The 20,446-nt window shown below is 53.0% G+C and overlaps 1 protein-coding gene across 4 annotated transcripts in view; it reads left to right on the top strand.

The window, feature by feature from the left end:
• The window catches only part of LOC140386477 (rho GTPase-activating protein 32-like), a 310,038-nt gene that overhangs the window by 255,058 nt on the left and 34,534 nt on the right, over positions 1 to 20,446 (top strand). For all 4 annotated transcript variants that reach the window (XM_072468852.1, XM_072468850.1, XM_072468853.1 and 1 more), the window contains 3 exons: positions 10,300 to 10,433; positions 18,331 to 18,405; positions 19,211 to 19,801. In XM_072468852.1, coding sequence (XP_072324953.1) covers positions 10,300 to 10,433; positions 18,331 to 18,405; positions 19,211 to 19,801 — 800 coding nt within the window. The remainder of the gene's footprint in view (positions 1 to 10,299; positions 10,434 to 18,330; positions 18,406 to 19,210; positions 19,802 to 20,446) is intronic.

Below are 20,446 nucleotides of genomic sequence, written 5' to 3'. Positions count from 1 at the left end.
AGGGTCAGACACTGGGAAGTCTCTCTGCTACAGTGGGTCAGATACTGGGAAGTCTCTTTGGTACAGTGGGTCAGACACTGGGAAGTCTCCCTAGCAAAGTGGGTCAGACACTGGGAAGTCTCTCTCGCAGAGTGGGTCACACACTGGGAAGTCTCTCTGGCAGAGAATTTCATGCACCGGGAAGTCTCTTTGGTACAGTGGGTCAGACACTGGGAAGTCTCTCAGGCAGAGTGGGTCACATACTGGGAAGATTCTCTGGTACAGTGGATCACACACTGCGAAGTCTCTCTGGTATAGTGGGTCACACACTGGGAAGTCTCTCTGGCAGAGTGGGTAAGGCACTGGGAAGTCCCTCTGGTACAGTGGGTCAGGCACTTGTAAGTCGCTCTGGCAGAGTGGGTCAAAAACTGGGAAGTCTCTCTGGCAGAGTGGATCAGACACTGGGATGTCTCCATGGTACAGAGGGTCATGCACTGGGATGTCTCTCTGGCAGAGTGGGTATGACACTGGGAAGTCTCTCTGGCAGAGTGGTTAAGACACTGGGAAGTCTCTCTCGTACAGTAGGTCACACACTGGGAAGTCTCTCTGGCAGAGTGGGTCAGACACTGGGAAGTCTCTCTGGTACAGTGGGTCACACACTGGGAAGTCTCTCTGGTACAGTGGGTCACACACTGGGAAGTCTCTCTGGCACAGTGGGTCACACTGGGAGGTCTCCCTGGCTGAGTAGGTCAGTCACTGGGAAGTCTCTCTGGTACAGTGGGTCAAACACTGGGAAGTCTCTCTGGTACAGTGGGTCGTACACTTGGAACTCTCTCTGGTACAGTGGGTCAGATACTGGGAAGTCTCTCCGGTACAGTGGGTCAGACACTGGGAAGTCTCTCTGGCAGAGTGGGTCAGACACTGGGAAATCTCTCTGGCAGAGTGGGTCAGACACTGGGAAGTCTCTCTGGCACAGTGGGTCACACTGGGAGGTTTCCCTGTCTGAGTAGGTCAGTCACTGGGAAGTCTCTCAGGTACAGTGGGTCAAACACTGGGAAGTCTCTCTGGTACAGTGGGTCGTACACTCTGAACTCTCTCTGGTACAGTGGGTCAGACACTGGGAAGTCTCTCTGGCAGAGTGGGTCAGACACTGGGAAATCTCTCTGGCAGAGTGGGTAAGACACTGGGAAGTCTCTCTGGCACAGTGGGTAAGACACAGGGATGTCTCTCTGGCAGAGTGGGTCAGACACTGGGAAATCTCTCTGGCAGAGTGGGTAAGACACTGGGAAGTCTATCTGGTACACTGTGTTAGACACTGGGAAGTCTCTCTGGCAGAGTGTGTCAGACACTGACAAGTCTCTCTGGTACAGTGGGAAGTCTCTCTGGTACCATGGGTCAGATACGCGGAAGTCACTCCGGTACAGTGGGTCAGACACTGGGAAGTCTCTCTGGCAGAGTGGTTCAGACACTGGAAAGTCTCTCTGGTACCATGGGTCAGATACTGGGAAGTCACTCCGGTACAGTGGGTCACACACTGGGAAGTGTCTCTGGTACAGAGGGTCAGACACTGGGAAGTCTCTCTGCTACAGTGGGTCAGATACTGGGAAGTCTCTTTGGTACAGTGGGTCAGACACTGGGAAGTTTCCCTAGCAAAGTGGGTCACACACTGGGAAGTCTCTCTGGCAGAGAATTTCATGCACCGGGAAGTCTCTTTGGTACAGTGGGTCAGACACTGGGAAGTCTCTCAGGCAGAGTGGGTCACATACTGGGAAGATTCTCTGGTACAGTGGATCACACACTGCGAAGTCTCTCTGGTATAGTGGGTCACACACTGGGAAGTCTCTCTGGCAGAGTGGGTAAGGCACTGGGAAGTCCCTCTGGTACAGTGGGTCAGGCACTTGTAAGTCGCTCTGGCAGAGTGGATCAGACACTGGGATGTCTCCATGGTACAGAGGGTCATGCACTGGGATGTCTCTCTGGCAGAGTGGGTATGACACTGGGAAGTCTCTCTGGCAGAGTGGTTAAGACACTGGGAAGTCTCTCTCGTACAGTAGGTCTCACACTGGGAAGTCTCTCTGGCAGAGTGGGTCAGACACTGGGAAGTCTCTCTGGTACAGTGGGTCACACACTGGGAAGTGTCTCTGGTACAGAGGGTCAGACACTGGGAAGTCTCTCTGCTACAGTGGGTCAGATACTGGGTAGTCTCTTTGGTACAGTGGGTCAGACACTGGGAAGTCTCCCTAGCAAAGTGGGTCAGACACTGGGAAGTCTCTCTGGCAGAGTGGGTCACACACTGGGAAGTCTCTCTGGTTCACTGGATCAGACACTGAGAATTCTCTCTGGCAGAGTGGGTCAGACACTGGGAAGTCTCTCTGGTACAGTGGGTCACACACTGGGAAGTCTCTCTGGCACAGTGGGTCACACTGGGAGGTCTCCCTGGCTGAGTAGGTCAGTCACTGGGAAGTCTCTCTGGTACAGTGGGTCAAACACTGGGAAGTCTCTCTGGTACAGTGGGTCGTACACTTGGAACTCTCTCTGGTACAGTGGGTCAGATACTGGGAAGTCTCTCCGGTACAGTGGGTCAGACACTGGGAAGTCTCTCTGGCAGAGTGGGTCAGACACTGGGAAATCTCTCTGGCAGAGTGGGTAAGACACTGGGATGTCTCTCTGGCAGAGTGGGTAAGACACAGGGATGTCTCTCTGGCAGAGTGGGTCAGACACTGCGAAATCTCTCTGGCAGAGTGGGTCAGACACTGGGAAGTCTCTCTGGCACAGTGGGTCACACTGGGAGGTCTCCCTGTCTGAGTAGGTCAGTCACTGGGAAGTCTCTCAGGTACAGTGGGTCAAACACTGGGAAGTCTCTCTGGTACAGTGGGTCGTACACTTGGAACTCTCTCTGGTACAGTGGGTCAGACACTGGGAAGTCTCTCTGGCAGAGTGGGTCAGACACTGGGAAATCTCTCTGGCAGAGTGGGTAAGACACTGGGAAGTCTCTCTGGCACAGTGGGTAAGACACAGGGATGTCTCTCTGGCAGAGTGGGTCAGACACTGGGAAATCTCTCTGGCAGAGTGGGTAAGACACTGGGAAGTCTATCTGGTACACTGTGTTAGACACTGGGAAGTCTCTCTGGCAGAGTGTGTCAGACACTGACAAGTCTCTCTGGTACAGTGGGTCGGACACTGGGAAGTCTCTCTAGTACCATGGGTCAGATACTGGGAAGTCACTCCGGTACAGTGGGTCAGACACTGGGAAGTCTCTCTGGCAGAGTGGTTCAGACACTGGAAAGTCTCTCTGGTACCATGGGTCAGATACTGGGAAGTCACTCCGGTACAGTGGGTCACACACTGGGAAGTGTCTCTGGTACAGAGGGTCAGACACTGGGAAGTCTCTCTGGAGAGGAAATTGCTGAGGCCTTGACAGAAATCTTTGGATCCTCGCTGTCTTCAGGGGATGTCCCGGAGGACTGGAGAATAGCCAATGTTGTTCCTCTGTTTAAGAAGGGTGGCAGGGATAATCCCGGGAACTACAGGCCGGTGAGCCTTACTTCAGTGGTAGGGAAATTACTGGAGAGAATTCTTCGAGACAGGATCTACTCCCATTTGGAAGCAAATGGACGTATTAGTGAGAGGCAGCACGGTTTTGTGAAGGGGAGGTCGTGTCTCACTAACTTGATCGAGTTTTTCGAGGAGGTCACTAAGATGATTGATGCAGGTAGGGCAGTAGATGTTGTCTATATGGACTTCAGTAAGGCCTTTGACAAGGTCCCTCATGGTAGACTAGTACAAAAGGTGAAGTCACACGGGATCAGGGGTGAACTGGCAAGGTGGATACAGAACTGGCTAGGCCATAGAAGGCAGAGGGTAGCAATGGAGGGATGCTTTTCTAATTGGAGGGCTGTGACCAGTGGTGTTCCACAGGGATCAGTGCTGGGACCTTTGCTCTTTGTAGTATATATAAATGATTTGGAGGAAAATGTAACTGGTCTGATTAGTAAGTTTGCAGACGACACAAAGGTTGGTGGAATTGCGGATAGCGATGAGGACTGTCTGAGGATACAGCAGGATTTAGATTGTCTGGAGACTTGGGCGGAGAGATGGCAGATGGAGTTTAACCTGGACAAATGTGAGGTAATGCATTTTGGAAGGGCTAATGCAGGTAGGGAATATACAGTGAATGGTAGAACCCTCAGGAGTATTGAAAGTCAAAGAGATCTAGGAGTACAGGTCCACAGATCACTGAAAGGGGCTACACAGGTGGAGAAGGTAGTCAAGAAGGCATACGGCATGCTTGCCTTCATTGGCCGGGGCATTGAGTATAAGAATTGGCAAGTCATGTTGCAGCTGTATAGAACCTTAGTTAGGCCACACTTGGAGTATAGTGTTCAATTCTGGTCGCCACACTACCAGAAGGATGTGGAGGCTTTAGAGAGGGTGCAGAAGAGATTTACCAGAATGTTGCCTGGTATGGAGGGCATAAGCTATGAGGAGCGATTGAATAAACTCGGTTTGTTCTCACTGGAACGAAGGAGGTTGAGGGGCGACCTGATAGAGGTATACAAAATTATGAGGGGCATAGACAGAGTGGATAGTCAGAGGCTTTTCCCCAGGGTAGAGGGGTCAATTACTAGGGGGCATAGGTTTAAGGTGAGAGGGGCAAAGTTTAGAGTAGATGTACGAGGCAAGTTTTTTACGCAGAGGGTAGTGGGTGCCTGGAACTCACTACCGGAGGAGGTAGTGGAGGCAGGGACGATAGGGACATTTAAGGGGCATCTTGACAAATATATGAATAGGATGGGAATAGAAGGATACGGACCCAGGAAGTGTAGAAGATTGTAGTTTAGTCGGGCAGTATGGTCGGCACAGGCTTGGAGGGCCGAAGGGCCTGTTCCTGTGCTGTACATTTCTTTGTTCTTTGTTTGTTTGTTCTTTGTACAGTGGGTCAGATACTGGGAAGTCTCTTTGGTACAGTGGGTCAGACACTGGGAAGTCTCCCTAGCAAAGTGGGTCAGACACTGGGAAGTCTCTCTGGCAGAGTGGGTCACACACTGGGAAGTCTCTCTGGTTCACTGGATCAGACACTGAGAATTCTCTCTGGCAGAGTGGGTCAGACACTGGGAAGTCTCTCTGGTACAGTGGGTCACACACTGGGAAGTCTCTCTGGCACAGTGGGTCACACTGGGAGGTCTCCCTGGCTGAGTAGGTCAGTCACTGGGAAGTCTCTCTGGTACAGTGGGTCAAACACTGGGAAGTCTCTCTGGTACAGTGGGTCGTACACTTGGAACTCTCTCTGGTACAGTGGGTCGGTTACTGGGAAGTCTCTCCGGTACAGTGGGTCAGACACTGGGAAGTCTCTCTGGCAGAGTGGGGCAGACACTGGGAAATCTCTCTGGCAGAGTGGGTAAGACACTGGGATGTCTCTCTGGCAGAGTGGGTAAGACACAGGGATGTCTCTCTGGCAGAGTGGGTCAGACACTGCGAAATCTCTCTGGCAGAGTGGGTCAGACACTGGGAAGTCTCTCTGGCACAGTGGGTCACACTGGGAGGTCTCCCTGTCTGAGTAGGTCAGTCACTGGGAAGTCTCTCAGGTACAGTGGGTCAAACACTGGGAAGTCTCTCTGGTACAGTGGGTCGTACACTTGGAACTCTCTCTGGTACAGTGGGTCAGACACTGGGAAGTCTCTCTGGCAGAGTGGGTCAGACACTGGGAAGTCTCTCTGGCACAGTGGGTAAGACACAGGGATGTCTCTCTGGCAGAGTGGGTCAGACACTGGGAAATCTCTCTGGCAGAGTGGGTAAGACACTGGGAAGTCTATCTGGTACACTGTGTTAGACACTGGGAAGTCTCTCTGGCAGAGTGTGTCAGACACTGACAAGTCTCTCTGGTACAGTGGGTCGGACACTGGGAAGTCTCTCTGGTACCATGGGTCAGATACTGGGAAGTCACTCCGGTACAGTGGGTCAGACACTGGGAAGTCTCTCTGGCAGAGTGGTTCAGACACTGGAAAGTCTCTCTGGTACCATGGGTCAGATACTGGGAAGTCACTCCGGTACAGTGGGTCAGACACTGGGAAGTCTCTCTGGCAGAGTGGGGCAGACACTGGGAAATCTCTCTGGCAGAGTGGGTAAGACACTGGGATGTCTCTCTGGCAGAGTGGGTAAGACACAGGGATGTCTCTCTGGCAGAGTGGGTCAGACACTGCGAAATCTCTCTGGCAGAGTGGGTCAGACACTGGGAAGTCTCTCTGGCACAGTGGGTCACACTGGGAGGTCTCACTGTCTGAGTAGGTCAGTCACTGGGAAGTCTCTCAGGTACAGTGGGTCAAACACTGGGAAGTCTCTCTGGTACAGTGGGTCGTACACTTGGAACTCTCTCTGGTACAGTGGGTCAGACACTGGGAAGTCTCTCTGGCAGAGTGGGTCAGACACTGGGAAATCTCTCTGGCAGAGTGGGTAAGACACTGGGAAGTCTCTCTGGCACAGTGGGTAAGACACAGGGATGTCTCTCTGGCAGAGTGGGTCAGACACTGGGAAATCTCTCTGGCAGAGTGGGTAAGACACTGGGAAGTCTATCTGGTACACTGTGTTAGACACTGGGAAGTCTCTCTGGCAGAGTGTGTCAGACACTGACAAGTCTCTCTGGTACAGTGGGTCGGACACTGGGAAGTCTCTCTGGTACCATGGGTCAGATACTGGGAAGTCACTCCGGTACAGTGGGTCAGACACTGGGAAGTCTCTCTGGCAGAGTGGTTCAGACACTGGAAAGTCTCTCTGGTACCATGGGTCAGATACTGGGAAGTCACTCCGGTACAGTGGGTCAGACACTGGGAAGTCTCTCTGGCAGAGCGGGTCAGACACTGGGAAAGCTCTCTGGCAGAGTGGGTAAGACACTGGGAAAGCTCTCTGGCAGAGTGGGTAAGACACTGGGAAGTCTCCCTTGGACAGTGGGAAACACACTGGGAAGTCTCTCTGGCAGAATGGGTAAGACACTGGGATGTCTCTCTGGCAGAGTGGATCAGATACTGGGAAGTCTCTCTGGTACACTGGGTTAGACATTGGGAAGTCTCTCTGGCAGATTGAGTCACACACTGGGACGCCTCTCTGGTACTCTCGGTTAGACACTGGGAAGTCTCTCTGGCAGAGTGGGTCAGACACTGGGAAGTCTCTCTGGTACAGTGTGTTGGACACTGGGATCTCTCTCCGGTACAGTGGGTCAGACACTGGGATGTCACTCTGGCAGAGTGGGTCAGATACTGGGAAGACTCTCTGGCAGAATGGGCCACAAACTGGGAAGTCTCACTGGCAAAGAGTTGCATGCACCGGGAAGTCTCTTTGGTACAGTGGGTCTGGCACTGGGAAGTCTCTCTGGCAGAGTGGGTAAGACACTGGGAAGTCCCTCTGGTACAATGGGTCAGACACTTGTATGTCTCTCTGGCAGAGTGGGTCAGACACTGGGAAGTCTATCTGGCAGAGTGGGTAAGACACTGGGGAGTCTCTCTGGTACAGTGGGTCACACACTGGGAAGTCTCTCTGGTACAGTGGGTCACACACTGGGAAGTTTCTCTCGTACAGTGGGTCACACACTGGGAAGTCTCTCTGGTACAGTGGGCCACACACTGGGAGGTCTCTCTGGCAGAGTGGATCAGACACTGGGAAGTGCCTCTGGTACAGTGGGTCAGACACTGGGAAGTCTCTCTGGTGCAGTGGGTGAGACACTGGGATGTCCCTCTGGCAGAGTGGATCACACACTGGGAAGTCTCTCTGGTACAGTGGGTTAGACATTGGGACGTCTCTCTGGCAGAGTGGGTCACACACTGGGAAGTCTATCTGGTACACTGTGTTAGGCACTGGGAAGTCTCTCTGGCAGAGTGTGTCAGACACTGACAAGTCTCTCTGGTACAGTGGGTCGGACACTGGGAAGTCTCTCTGGTACCGTGGGTCAGATACTGGGAAGTCACTCCGGTACAGTGGGTCAGACACTGGGAAGTCTCTCTGGCAGAGTGGGTCAGATACTGGGAAAGCTCTCTGGCAGAGTGGGTAAGACACTGGGAAGTCTCCCTGGGACAGTGGGTCAGACACTGGGAAGTCTCTCTGGCAGACTGGGTAAGACACTGGGAAGTCTCTCTGGCAGATTGGGTCACACACTGGGACGTCTCTCAGGTACACTGGGTTAGACACTGGGAAATCACTCCAGTACAGTGGGTCAGATACTGGGAAGTCTCTCTGGCAGAGTGGGTCAGACACTGGGAAGTCTCTCTGGCAGAGTGGGTCAGACACTGGGAAGTCTCGCTGGGACAGTGGATCAGACACTGGGATGTCTCTCTGACAGAGTGGGTAAGACACTGGGAAGTCTCTCTGGCAGAGTGGATCAGATACTGGGAAGTCTCTCTGGAAGAGTAAGCCACACACTGGGAAGTCTCGCGGGCAGAGTGTGTCATGCACCACCGGGAAGTCTCTTTGGTACAGTGGGTCAGACACTGGGAAGTCTCTCTGGCAGAGTGGGTCAGATACTGGGAAGTCTCTCTGGCAGAATGGGCCACACACTGGGAAGTCTCACTGGCAGAGAATTTCATGCACCGGCAAGTCTCTTTGGTACAGTGGGTCAGACACTGGGAAGTCTCTCAGGCAGAGTGGGTCACACACTGGGAAGTTTCTCTGGTACAGTGGATCACACTCTGGGAAGTCTCTGGGGTACAGTGGGTCACACACTGGGAAGTCTCTCTGGCAGAGTGGGTAAGGCACTGGGAAGTCCCTCTGGTACAGTGGGTCAGGCACTTGTAAGTCGCTCTGGCAGAGTGGGTCAAAAACTGGGAAGTCTCTCTGGCAGAGTGGATCAGACACTGGGATGTCTCCATGGTACAGTGGGTCACACATTGGGAAGATTCTCTGGCAGAGTGGGTAAGGCACTGGGAAGTCCCTCTGGTACAGTGGGTCAGGCACTTGTAAGTCGCTCTGGCAGAGTGGGTCAAAAACTGGGAAGTCTCTCTGGCAGAGTGGATCAGACACTGGGATGTCTCCATGGTACAGAGGGTCATGCACTGGGACGCCTCTCTGGCAGAGTGGGTATGACACTGGGAAGTCTCTCTGGCAGAGTGGATCAGACACTGGGATGTCTCCATGGTACAGAGGGTCATGCACTGGGACGTCTCTCTGGCAGAGTGGGTAAGACACTGTGAAGTCTCTCTGACAGAGTGGTTAAGACACTGGGAAGTCTCTCTCGTACAGTAGGTCACACACTGGGAAGTCTCTCTGGCAGAGTGGGTCAGACACTGGGAAGTCTCTCTGGTACAGTGGGTCAGACACTGGGAAGTCTCCCTAGCAGAGTGGGTCAGACACTGGGAAGTCTCTCTGGTACAGTGGGTCACACACTGGGAAGTCTCTCTGGCACAGTGGGTCACACTGGGAGGTCTCCCTGGCTGAGTAGGTCAGTCACTGGGAAGTCTCTCTGGTACAGTGGGTCAGACACTGGGAAGTCTCTCTGGTACAGTGGGTCGTACCCTTGGAACTCTCTCTAGTACAGTGGGTCAGATACTGGGAAGTCTCTCCGGTACAGTGGGTCAGACACTGGGAAGTCTCTCTGGCAGAGTGGGTCAGACACTGGGAAATCTCTCTGGCAGAGTGGGTAAGACACTGGGAAGTCTCTCTGGCAGAGTGGGTAAGACACAGGGATGTCTCTCTGGTCGAGTGGGTCAGACACTGCGAAATCTCTCTGGCAGAGTGGGTAAGACACTGGGAAGTCTCTCTGGCAGAGTGGGTAAGACAGGGATGTCTCTGGCAGAGTGGGTCAGACACTGGGAAATCTCTCTGGCAGAGTGGGTAAGACACTGGGAAGTCTCACTGGCAGAGTGTTTCATGCACCCAGATGTCTCTTTGGTACAGTGGGTCAGACACTGGGAAGTCTCTCTGGCAGAGTGGGTAAGTCACTGGGAAGTCTCTCTGGTACAGTGGGTCACACATTGGGAAGTCTCTCTGGTACAGTGGGCCACACACTGGGAAGTCTCTCTGGTACAGTGGGCCACACACTGGGAAGTCTCTCTGGTACAGTTGGCCACACACTGGGAAGTCTCTCTGGTACAGTGGGTCACTCACTGGGAAGTCTCTGGGGAAGTGAATCAAACACTGAAGTCTGTCAGAAAAACTGAGAGACACTGGGTGAGCAGTTATTATCAATCTGAACCCACCAGAATGGATGATGATCCAGCCCTTGGGAAGTACAAAGACTGCCCAGTAACTGCGCACAGTAACAGAACTGAATGAGGATGTAACTCGACTCAGAGGAAGCCTAAACTCACATGCGTGTTTCTGACTGATGTTTCTCCACAGGAGGAAGGATGTTGGGAAGATGCGGAAAGCTGGAGGAGGAAGCTGGAAAACCATCTTCGCAATAGGAAAAGTGTCTGCATTATCACGGAGAAAATCGCAACTGGAGGTGTTCAACAGCATTGAGACGGATGCAGGTAGCAGGGAGTGAAACCAATTCACACAAACATCAGACCAGTGAACAGTGAAACTACCTGTCAAACACTCCCAGGACATGTACAGCACAGGGTTAGATACAGAGTAAAGCTCCCTCTCCACTGTCTCCATCAAACACTCCTAGGACAGGTACAGCACAGGGTTAGATACAGTGTAAAGCTCCCTCTACACTGTCTCCATCAAACACTCCCAGGACAGGTACAGCACAGGGTTAGATACAGAGTAAAGCTCCCTCTACACTGTCTCCATTGAACACTCGTAGGACAGGTACAGCACGGGGTTAGATACAGAGTAAAGCTCCCTCTACACTGCCTCCATCAAACACTCCAAGGACAGGTACAGCACAGGGGTAGATACAGAATAAAGCTCCCTCTACACTGCCTCCATCAAACACTCCCAGGACAGGTACAGCACGGGGTTAGATACAGAGTAAATCTCCCTCTACACCGTCCCCATCAAACACTTCCTGGACAGGTACTACACGGGGTTAGATGCAAGACTCCCTCTACACTGTCCACATCTAACTCTCCCAGGATAGGTACAGCATGGGGTTAGATCCAGAGTAAAGCTCCATCTATCAAACTGTCCCCATCAAACACTCCCAGGACAGGTACAGCACGGGGTTAGATCCAGAGTAAAGCTCCCTCTATCAAACTGTCCCCATCAAACACTCCCAGGACAGGTACAGCACGGGGTTAGATACAGAGTAAAGCTCCCTCTACACTGTCCCCATCAAACCAGGACAGGTACAGCACGGATTAGATACAGAGTCAAGCTCCCTCTACATTGTCCCCATCAAACACTCCCAGGACAAGTACAACACGGGGTTATATATAAAGTAAAGCTCCCTCTACACTGTCCCCATCAACACTCCCAGGACAGGTACAGCACAGGGTTAGATACAGAGTAAAGCTCCCTTTCAAACACTCCCAGGACAGGTACAGCACAGGATGAGATACAGATTAAATCTCCCTCTACACTGTTCCCATCAAACACTCCCAGGACAGGTACAGCACAGAATGAGATACAGAGTGAAGCTCCCTCTGCACTGTCCCCATCAAACACTCCCAGGACAGGTTCAGCACGGGGTTAGATACAGAGTAAAGCTCCCTCTACACTGTCCCCATCAAACCAGGACAGGTACAGCACGGGATTTGTTACAGAGTAAAGCTCCCTCTACATTGTCCCCATCAAACACTCCCAGGACAGGTACAACACGGGGTTAGATATAAAGTAAAGCTCCCTCTACACTGTCCCCATCAACACTCCCAGGACAGGTACAGCACAGGGTTAGATACAGAGTAAAGCTCCCTTTCAAACACTCCCAGGACAGGTACAGCATAGGATGAGATACAGAGTAAATCTCCCTCTACACTGTCCCCATCAAACACTCCCAGGACAGGTACAGCACAGAATGATATACAGAGTGAAGCTCCCTCTGCACTGTCCCCATCAAACACTCCCAGGACAGGTCGAGCACGGGGTTAGATACAGAGTAAAGCTCCCTCGACACCGTCCGCATCAAACACTTCCAGGTCAGGTACTGCACGGGGTTAGATTCAAGGCTCCCTCTACACTGTCCACATCAAACTCTCCCAGGATAGGTCCAGCATAATAGTAATAATAATCACTTATCGTCACAAGTAGGCTTCAATTAAGTTACTGTGAAAAGCCCCTCGTCGCCACATTCCGGCACCTGTTCGGGGAGACTGGTACGGGAATTGAACCCGCGCTGCTGGTCTTGTTCTGCATTACAAGCCAGCTGTCTTAGCCCACTGTGTGGGCTAAATCAGCCAGCATGGGGTTAGATCCAGAGTAAAGCTTCCACTATCAAACTATCCCCATCAAACACTCCAGGACAGGTACAGCACGGTGTTAGATATAGAGTAAAGCTCCCTCTACACTGTCCCCATCAAACACTCCCAGGACAGGTACAGCACGGGGTTAGGTACAGAGTAAAGCTCCCTCTACACTGTCCCCATCAAACACTCCCAGGACAGGTACAGCACGGGGTTAGGTACAGAGTAAAGCTCCCTCTACACTGTCCCCATCAAACACTCCCAGGACAGCTACAGCACGGGGTTAGATACAGAGTAAAGCTCCCTCTACACTGTCCCCATCAAACACTCCCAGGACAGGTACAGTGCAGGGTTAGATACAGAGTAAAGCTCCCTCTACACTGTCCCCATCAAACACTCCCAGGACAGGTACAGCACGGGGTTAGATACAGAGTAAAGCTCCCTCTACACTGTCCCCATCAACACTCCCAGGACAGGTACAGCACGGGGTTAGATCCAGAGTAAATCTCCCTCTACACTGTCCCCATCAAACACTCCCAGGACAGGTACAGCACGGGGCTAGGTACCTTCCGGTAAGGATGTATTTTTGTTTTTTTAACAAGCATTTTATTGAGGTTTTTTTTGGTTTGACAACAACAAAGTAAACAATGTACATGAATCTATAAACATAGTGCAAAAGCCGTCTTCATCCCTTACAGGTCCTACCTTTATTAACGTCCTACTCTAAGCTAAACTAACCCCCCTCCCCTTCTGCTGACGATTAATTTTCCGCAAAGAAGTCGACGAACGGTTGCCACCTCCGGGCGAACCCTAACATTGACCCTTTCAAGGCGAACTTGATTTTCTTCAAACAGAGAAAGCTCGCCATGTCCGATAGCCAGGTCTCCGACTTTGGGGGCTTTGAGTCCCTCCAAGCTAATAGTATCCGTCTCCGGGCTACCAGGTAAGTAAAGGCCAGAACGTCTGCCTCTTTCTCCTCCTGGATTCCCGGATCTTCCGACACCCTGAAAGTCGCCACCTCAGGACTCGGTGCCACCCTTATTTTTAACACCGTGGACATGACATCTGCAAACCCCTGCCAGAATCCCCTAAGCTTTGGACAGCCCAGAACATGTGGATATGGTTTGCTGTCCCTCCCGCACACCTTGCGCACCTATCTTCTACCCCAAAGAACCTGCTCATCCGTGCCACTGTCATGTGTGCCTGGTGAACGACCTTGAACTGTATCAGGCTGAGCCTGGCACATGTTGTGGAAGCGTTGACTCTACTCAACGCGTCCGCCCACAGACCATCCTCTATCTCTCCTCACATCCCCTCTTCTCACTTGCGCTTCAGCTCCTCTGACCTCATAAGTTCCTTGTAAATGTCAGATACCCTCCCTTCTCCCACCCACCCTCTGGAAACTACCCTGTCCTGTATCCCCCTTGGTGGTCGGAGCGGGAAGGTTGAAACCTGCCTACATAGGAAGTCCCGCACTTGCAGGTACCTGAATTTGTTTCCCCTCGCCAACCCAAACTTCTCCTCCAGCGCCCTCATACTCGGAAGGCTCCCCTCTATAAACATATCCCCCACCCTCTCAATCCCTGCTCTCCGCCATATCCGGAACCCCCCGTTCATCCTTCCCGGGGCAAACCGATGATTATTACAGATTGGAGACCAAACCGATGCTCCCTCTGCTCCCACATGCCTCCTCCATTTCCCCCAGACTCTCAGGGCTGCCACCACCACGGGCCTGGTGGAGTCCCGTGCCAGCGGGAACGGCAGAGGCGCCATTATCAACGCCCCTAAGCTGGTGCCCTTACATGAAGCCGCCTCCATACGTTCCCATGCCGACCCTCCCCCCACCACCCACTTCCTGATCATGGCTATATTCGCTGCCCTGTACTAGTTACTGAAGTTTGGCAGCGCCAGCCCGCCCTCTCCCCGGCTCCGCTCAAGCATCCCCCTCTTTACTCGCGGGGTCTTGCCCACCCATACAAAGCCAGTGATCACTTTGTTGACCCATTTAAAAAAGGACCGTGGAATAAAGATGTGGAGACACTGAAACACAAACAGGAACATCGGGAGGACCGTCACCTTCACCGTCTGCACCCTCCCAGCCAGTGACAGCGGGAGCGCGTCCCACCTCCGAAAATCGTCCTTCATTTGGTCTACTAGTTTGTGCAGCCGTTCCCATTCCCGCGCCACTTGGATACCTCGGTACCGAAAGCTTCCCCCTACCACTCTAAACGGCAGCTCCACCAGTCACCTCTCCTGTCCCCTCGCCTGGACCGCAAACATCTCACTTTTCCCCAGATTTAGTTTATACCCCGAAAACCGGCCAAATTCCCCCAGAATCCTCATGATTCCTTCCATGCCCTCTGCTGGCTCCGATACATACAGGAGCAGGTCGTCTGCGGAAAGCAAGACTCTGTGTTCCACCATCCCCCTGACCAGCCCTTTCTGGCCCCTTGAGGCTCTCAGTGCAATTGCCAGTGGCTCAATGGCTAACGCGAACAGCAGTGGGGAGAGGGGGCATCCCTGTTTTGTCCCCCAATGCAGCCTAAAATAGTCCGATGTTGTCTTATTCGTCCGTACGCTCGCCACAGGTGCCTGATACAACAACCTGAGCCAGTCAATAAAGCCCCGCCCAAATCCGAACCGTCCCAGTACCTCCCACAGATATTCCCATTCTACTCGATCAAAGGCCTTCCGTGCGTCCATTGCGACCACTACATCCACTTCCCTACCTTCCAAGGGTATCATGATCACGTTTAATAGCCTTCTTACATTGGCCACCAACTAACTTCCCTTAACAAACCCCGTCTGGTCCTCCCCAATAAAGTCCGGAACACAATCCTCAATCGTAGAGGACAAAATTTTGGCCAGCAGTTTGGCATCCACATTCAATAGGGATATCCGCCTGTAGGGCCCACACAGCTCCGGGTTCTTGTGCAGCTTGAGGATCAGCAAAATCATGGCCTGTGATATCGTCGGGGGAATCACCCTTCTCTCCCTTGCCTCTTTGAATGTCCTCATCAACAACGGCCCCAATATCCCTGAGAACCTTTTATAGAACTCCACTGGGTACCCGTCCGGCCACGGGGCTATACCCGACTGCATGGCCTTCAGACCCTCTGCTATCTCTTCCATCCCGATCGGGGCCCCCAGCCCTTCTACCAGATCCCCGTCCACCTTTGGGAAATTCAGCCCTCCTAGGAAGTGCCTCATCCTTTCCGGCCCCGTTGGGGGTTCTGACTCATACAACCTACTATAAAACTCCTTAAACACCTTATTCACCCCTGCTGAGTCTCCAACCAGGTTCCCATCTCCATCCTTTACTTTCCCTATCTCCTTGGCTGCCTCCCTCTTTCTAAGCTGCTGTGCAAGCATTCTGTTGGCCTTCTCTCCAAGCTCATAAATCGCCCCCCTCGGTGCTCCACCGCCCTCCCTGTGGTTAACAAGCCGAACTCCGTTGTTCCCTTAAAAGCCCTGCCTCTGGGGTCTCCGCATACCTCCTATCGATCTGTAGTATCTCCTTTACCAGTCGGTCCGTCTCTGCCCTGTCCACCTTCTCCCTGTGGGCCCGTATCAAGATCAGCTCCCCTCTAACCACCGTCTTCAGTGCTTCCCAGACCACCGCTGCTGAAATTTCCCCCGTGTTGTTTACTTCCAGGTAGTTCTGAATACATTTCCTCAGCTGTCCGCACACCTCATCGTCAGCTAAAAGTCCCACGTCTAGCCTCCAGTGCGGACGCTGGTTACTGTCTTTACTAACCTGTAGGTCAACCCAGTGCGGAGCATGGTCTGAGATTGTGATCGCCGAATACCCCATGTCCACCACCCTTGTCGGTAAAGCCCTGCTCAGAATAAATCAATCAATCCGGGAGTACACTTTATGCACGTGTGAGTAGAAGGAGAACTCCTTCACCCTCGGCTGTCCAAACCTCCATGGATCCACCCCCCCATCTGCTCCATGAACCCTTTTAGTTCCTTTGCCATTGCTGGCACCCTGCCCGTTTTTGAGCTTGACCCGTCTAGACCAGGGTCAATAACTGTGTTGAAGTCCCCTCCCATGACCAACCTGTGCGAGTCCAGGTCCGGTATCTTCCGCAGCATCCTCTTTATAAACTCCACATCGTCCCAATTTGGCGCATACACATTTACTGGTACCACCTGCACCCCCTCCAATTTCCCACTGACCATAATGTACCGGCCTCCCACATCCGAAACTATTCTTCCCGCCTCAAACACCACCCGCTTGTTGATCAGGATCGCGACCCCTCTAGTCTTCGAGTCCAGTCCCGAGTGAAAACCCTGTCCGACCCAACCTTTCCTTAATCTAATCTGGTCAGCTACTCTAAGGTGCGTCTCCTGCAGCATAACCACGTCCGCCTTCAGTCCTCTCAAATGTGCGAACACGCGTGCCCTCTTGACCGGCCCATTTAGCCCTCGTACATTCCAGGTGATCAGCCTAGTTGGAGGGCTCATCGCCCCCCCCCCCCTTCGCCGATCAGCCATCACCTTTCTTGGGCCAGTCACCAACCCGCGCCTCCGCCAGCCCGCCCCCAGGCAGCCTCCGCCCCCGACCTCCTCTCTGTCCCTCAGCAACAGTCCCTCCCACGTCAGCAGAACATTTCCCCCCCTAGTAACAGCACAATGTAAATCGACCCCTTTGATACACCTAACATCTGCTCACCCCTCACTATGCTTCCGTGAGCTAGCCCGCCCAGCTAGCTTGGTGGCCCCACCCCTGGCACCAGACATTTTCCCACCTATTGTTTCCTCCCCCCCCTCCCCTCCCCGCTCACACACACACATTCAGATGACTCACGAAACAAAGAAAAGATCAAGCAAGAGATCCAGCATCTAAACAAACACACCTCCATCCCCCAACAGTGTAAATGTAAACTTTAACTCACTCAGCTCTGCAACTGGCCCCAAATCAATACAGAAGACATTACAAACAGCGTCCACAAAACGAAAAACGAGAAACTTTTTAAAACATGAACGTTGCAGCAAAGTTCAAAAGTTCTCAGCCCCGCCACCAGTCCTTTCCGTTTCGCGAAGTCCAGCGCATCCTCAGGCAAATCGAAATAAAAATGTTGCTCCTCGTACGTGACCCAGAGAGGGGCCGGATACAGCAGTCCGAACTTCACCTTTTTCTTAAAAAAGGGTCTACCTGATCTGATTAAACCCCGCTCTTCTCCTGGCCACCTCCACACTCAGGTCTTGGTCGATCCGCAGGATACTGTTCTCCCATTTACAGCTCCCTGTCTGCTTGGCCCACTGTAAAATACGCTCCTTATCCAAATACCTGTGGAATCTCACCACCATTTCCCTCGGGAGGTCTCCCATTCGTGGCTTCCTCGCGAGCACTCTGTGAGCCCTGTCCACGTTCAAGGGTCGGGAGAATGCCCCTTCCCCCAGCAGCTCCTTGAACATGCCCGCTATGTATGCCCCAGCGTCCGCTCCTACGGACCCCTCCGGGAGCCCAACAATCCTCAAATTCTGCCGGCGGGACCTATTCTCTAGGTCCTCCAACTTCTCCAGGAGCCTTTTCTGCTGGTCTCTCAGCATCCCCGCCTCCAACTCCACTGCAGTTTGTTGTTCCTCTTGATCAGCCAGCACCTCTACTTTCTGGATCGCCCGATCTTGGGCATCCAATCTAAGCTCCAGCAATGCAATTGACTCTTTAATCGGGTCCAAGCAGTTCCACTTCTGCTTGGCGAAGCCCTCCTGGATAACTTGCATCAGCTGCTCCGTTGACCGCTGGGTCGACAAGCCAGAGGTCCGGTCATCCGCCATGCTGCCTCCCGCTGCAGCTTCAGCCCATGCCTTATCTGTTTGTCAATTTCTGCCTTTGTGAGCACACCTAGGCCTCCTCTCCATGCACCGATGTGAGAATCCAGTGCACAATTGCCTCGATCATCGATTTTTCAAATCAAGTCCAGTAAAAAATCGGGGGACAAGGTCCAAAAGTCCGACGCGAGCGGGAGCCACCAAATGTGCGACTTACTCCTTCATTGCCGCCACCGGAAGACCCCTGGTAAGGATGTTTTTTAACTGAGTACCTGATGTGTTCTCTCTCCTGTCACAGGTAGCCGTGGGGAGACAGTGACACTGCGTTCAGCAAAGAGTGAGGAATCGCTCTCTTCACAGCACAGCGGGGCAGGTACAGAGACACATCATTGTTCCTGTCACCCTTCTGACATTTCCCAATGTCCCCGGAATCCAATTTGCATGTCCAATTCCCGGCCGGGCGTCTGCTGACACTGCATTGTGTGATGGAATGATACTTCACAGAGTTTTGTGCCTGGTCAGTGATCACACTCTGAGAAGTACCTGCGTAATTACTGTCTCCTTTCTGGATTGATATGTAGAACAACCACCAGGGCAAACTACACCCTCACCCTCGCTCCGTATCCCGGACACACGAAGCTTCGAAGGAAGTGCTGCACTGTCAGCGGGTCAGTACTGAGGGAGTGCTGCACTGTCAGAGGGTCAGTACTGAGGGAGTGCTGCACTGTCAGAGGGTCAGTACTGAGGGAGTGCTGCACTGTCAGAGGGTCAGTACTGAGGGAGTGCTGCACTGTCAGAGGGTCAGTACTGAGGGAGTGCTGCATTGTTGGAGGTTCATCTTTCGGTTGGGACATGAAACTTTTGCCCACTCGGAAGAAGAGCCGGAGGGGACAGGAGAATTCCTCTCGGGGGTCCTGAGGCCAAATATTGATCCCTCAATAAACATGACTGAAAAGCTGATGATCTGGGACTTTATCAGGTTGCTCTCTCTGGAATCTAGTTATGTACAAATTGTTGCTGTGTTTTCCACTTTACCATAGTGGCCTCACATTAATAATTGGCTGTGAGAGGCTTTGGGACGTCCCGAGGGGATGGTGGGGCGGAGAGGGGGAGAACGGCAGACTCTGGCCAAGATGCAGATTCTCATTTTGTCCCTGTCTTGTTTTTTGGTTTCCTAGTTTTGCCACGGGTTCGGAGTCTCCGCCGCCATCGATCAAGCAGTGACGCCGTCTCTGTGTCTGTGTTGGGGGACGGGCTGGAACTTGCCACCTTCCCACACTGCCCCAGTTCTGCCAGTTCCAGCGATGATCAGGAGGCGATCTACATGGTTCCCGATTTCCCCGTTCGGACGCAGGAGGAGCTGGTGCCTGGGCAGCGGGGGGACCCTCGCCGGACAGCCCACCGGCTGGGCAGCCCGGCCACCGCCGACAGGGCCTCCAGACCCGTGTCCTTCACCCGCAAGCTGGTGCGGAGCGCTCCATCGGCGACCGGCCGGACCCCGTCGCCGGACATCTCCAACCCTGTCGCCATCAGCATTCCCGCCAACGTCCTGCAGCTGGTGGGCAGCCTGGCAGGCGAGGGCCAGGCTGCAGTCCTGTCCCCGGGAGACCCTGCGGCCCGGACCATATCCCTGCTCCTCCGATCCCGGGACTTTCAGCTGGCCAGTAGCAGCAAAGGGGAGAGTGAGAACGTGTCGGCAACGAGCAGCTGGGAGGTCAAAGGGCGAGAGGTCAGCCCCGGGCCGGAGGATTCACTGAAGAGGCAACATGGTGAGTTTTGGAATCCTGGCAGTGGATTTGGAGGCCCCAGGACTATTCCGTCTGTCCTGGGACAGGGAGATGGTGGGTACATTAAAGGCACAGGGGGATTTTAAAAATTAATTGACAGGATGTGGGTCGTCGCTGGCTGAGCCCAGCACATATTGCCCATTGCTAATTGCCCCTAGATAAGTTGGTGGTGAGTTGCCTTCTTGAACCGCTGCAGTCCCCGAGGACTAGATACACCCACAGTGCTGTTAGGAAGTGAATTCCAGTATATTGACCCAGCGACAGTGAAGGGATAACCCATATATTTCCAAGTCAGAATGGTGAATAACTTGGAGGGGAACCTCCAGGTGGTGGGGTTCCCAGATATCTGCTGCCCTTGTCCTTCTAGATGGTAGAGGTCATGGGTTTGGAAGGTGCTTCCTAAGGAATGTTGGTGAGTTACTGTAGTGCATCTTGTAGATGACACACACGGCTGCCACTGTGTGTCAGTGGTGGAGGGTGTGAATATTTGTTGATGTGGTGCCAATTAAGTGGGCTGCTCTGTCCTGGATGGTATTGAGCTTCTTGGGTGTTGTTGGAGCTGCACTCATCCAGACAAATGGAGAGTATTCCATTACACTCCTGACTTGGGCCTTGTAGATGGTGGAC

The sequence above is a fragment of the Scyliorhinus torazame genome, chromosome 12, assembly GCF_047496885.1.
Source record: "Scyliorhinus torazame isolate Kashiwa2021f chromosome 12, sScyTor2.1, whole genome shotgun sequence".
Lineage (NCBI taxonomy): Eukaryota > Metazoa > Chordata > Chondrichthyes > Carcharhiniformes > Scyliorhinidae > Scyliorhinus > Scyliorhinus torazame.
This window is presented reverse-complemented; position numbering and strand designations above follow the sequence as displayed.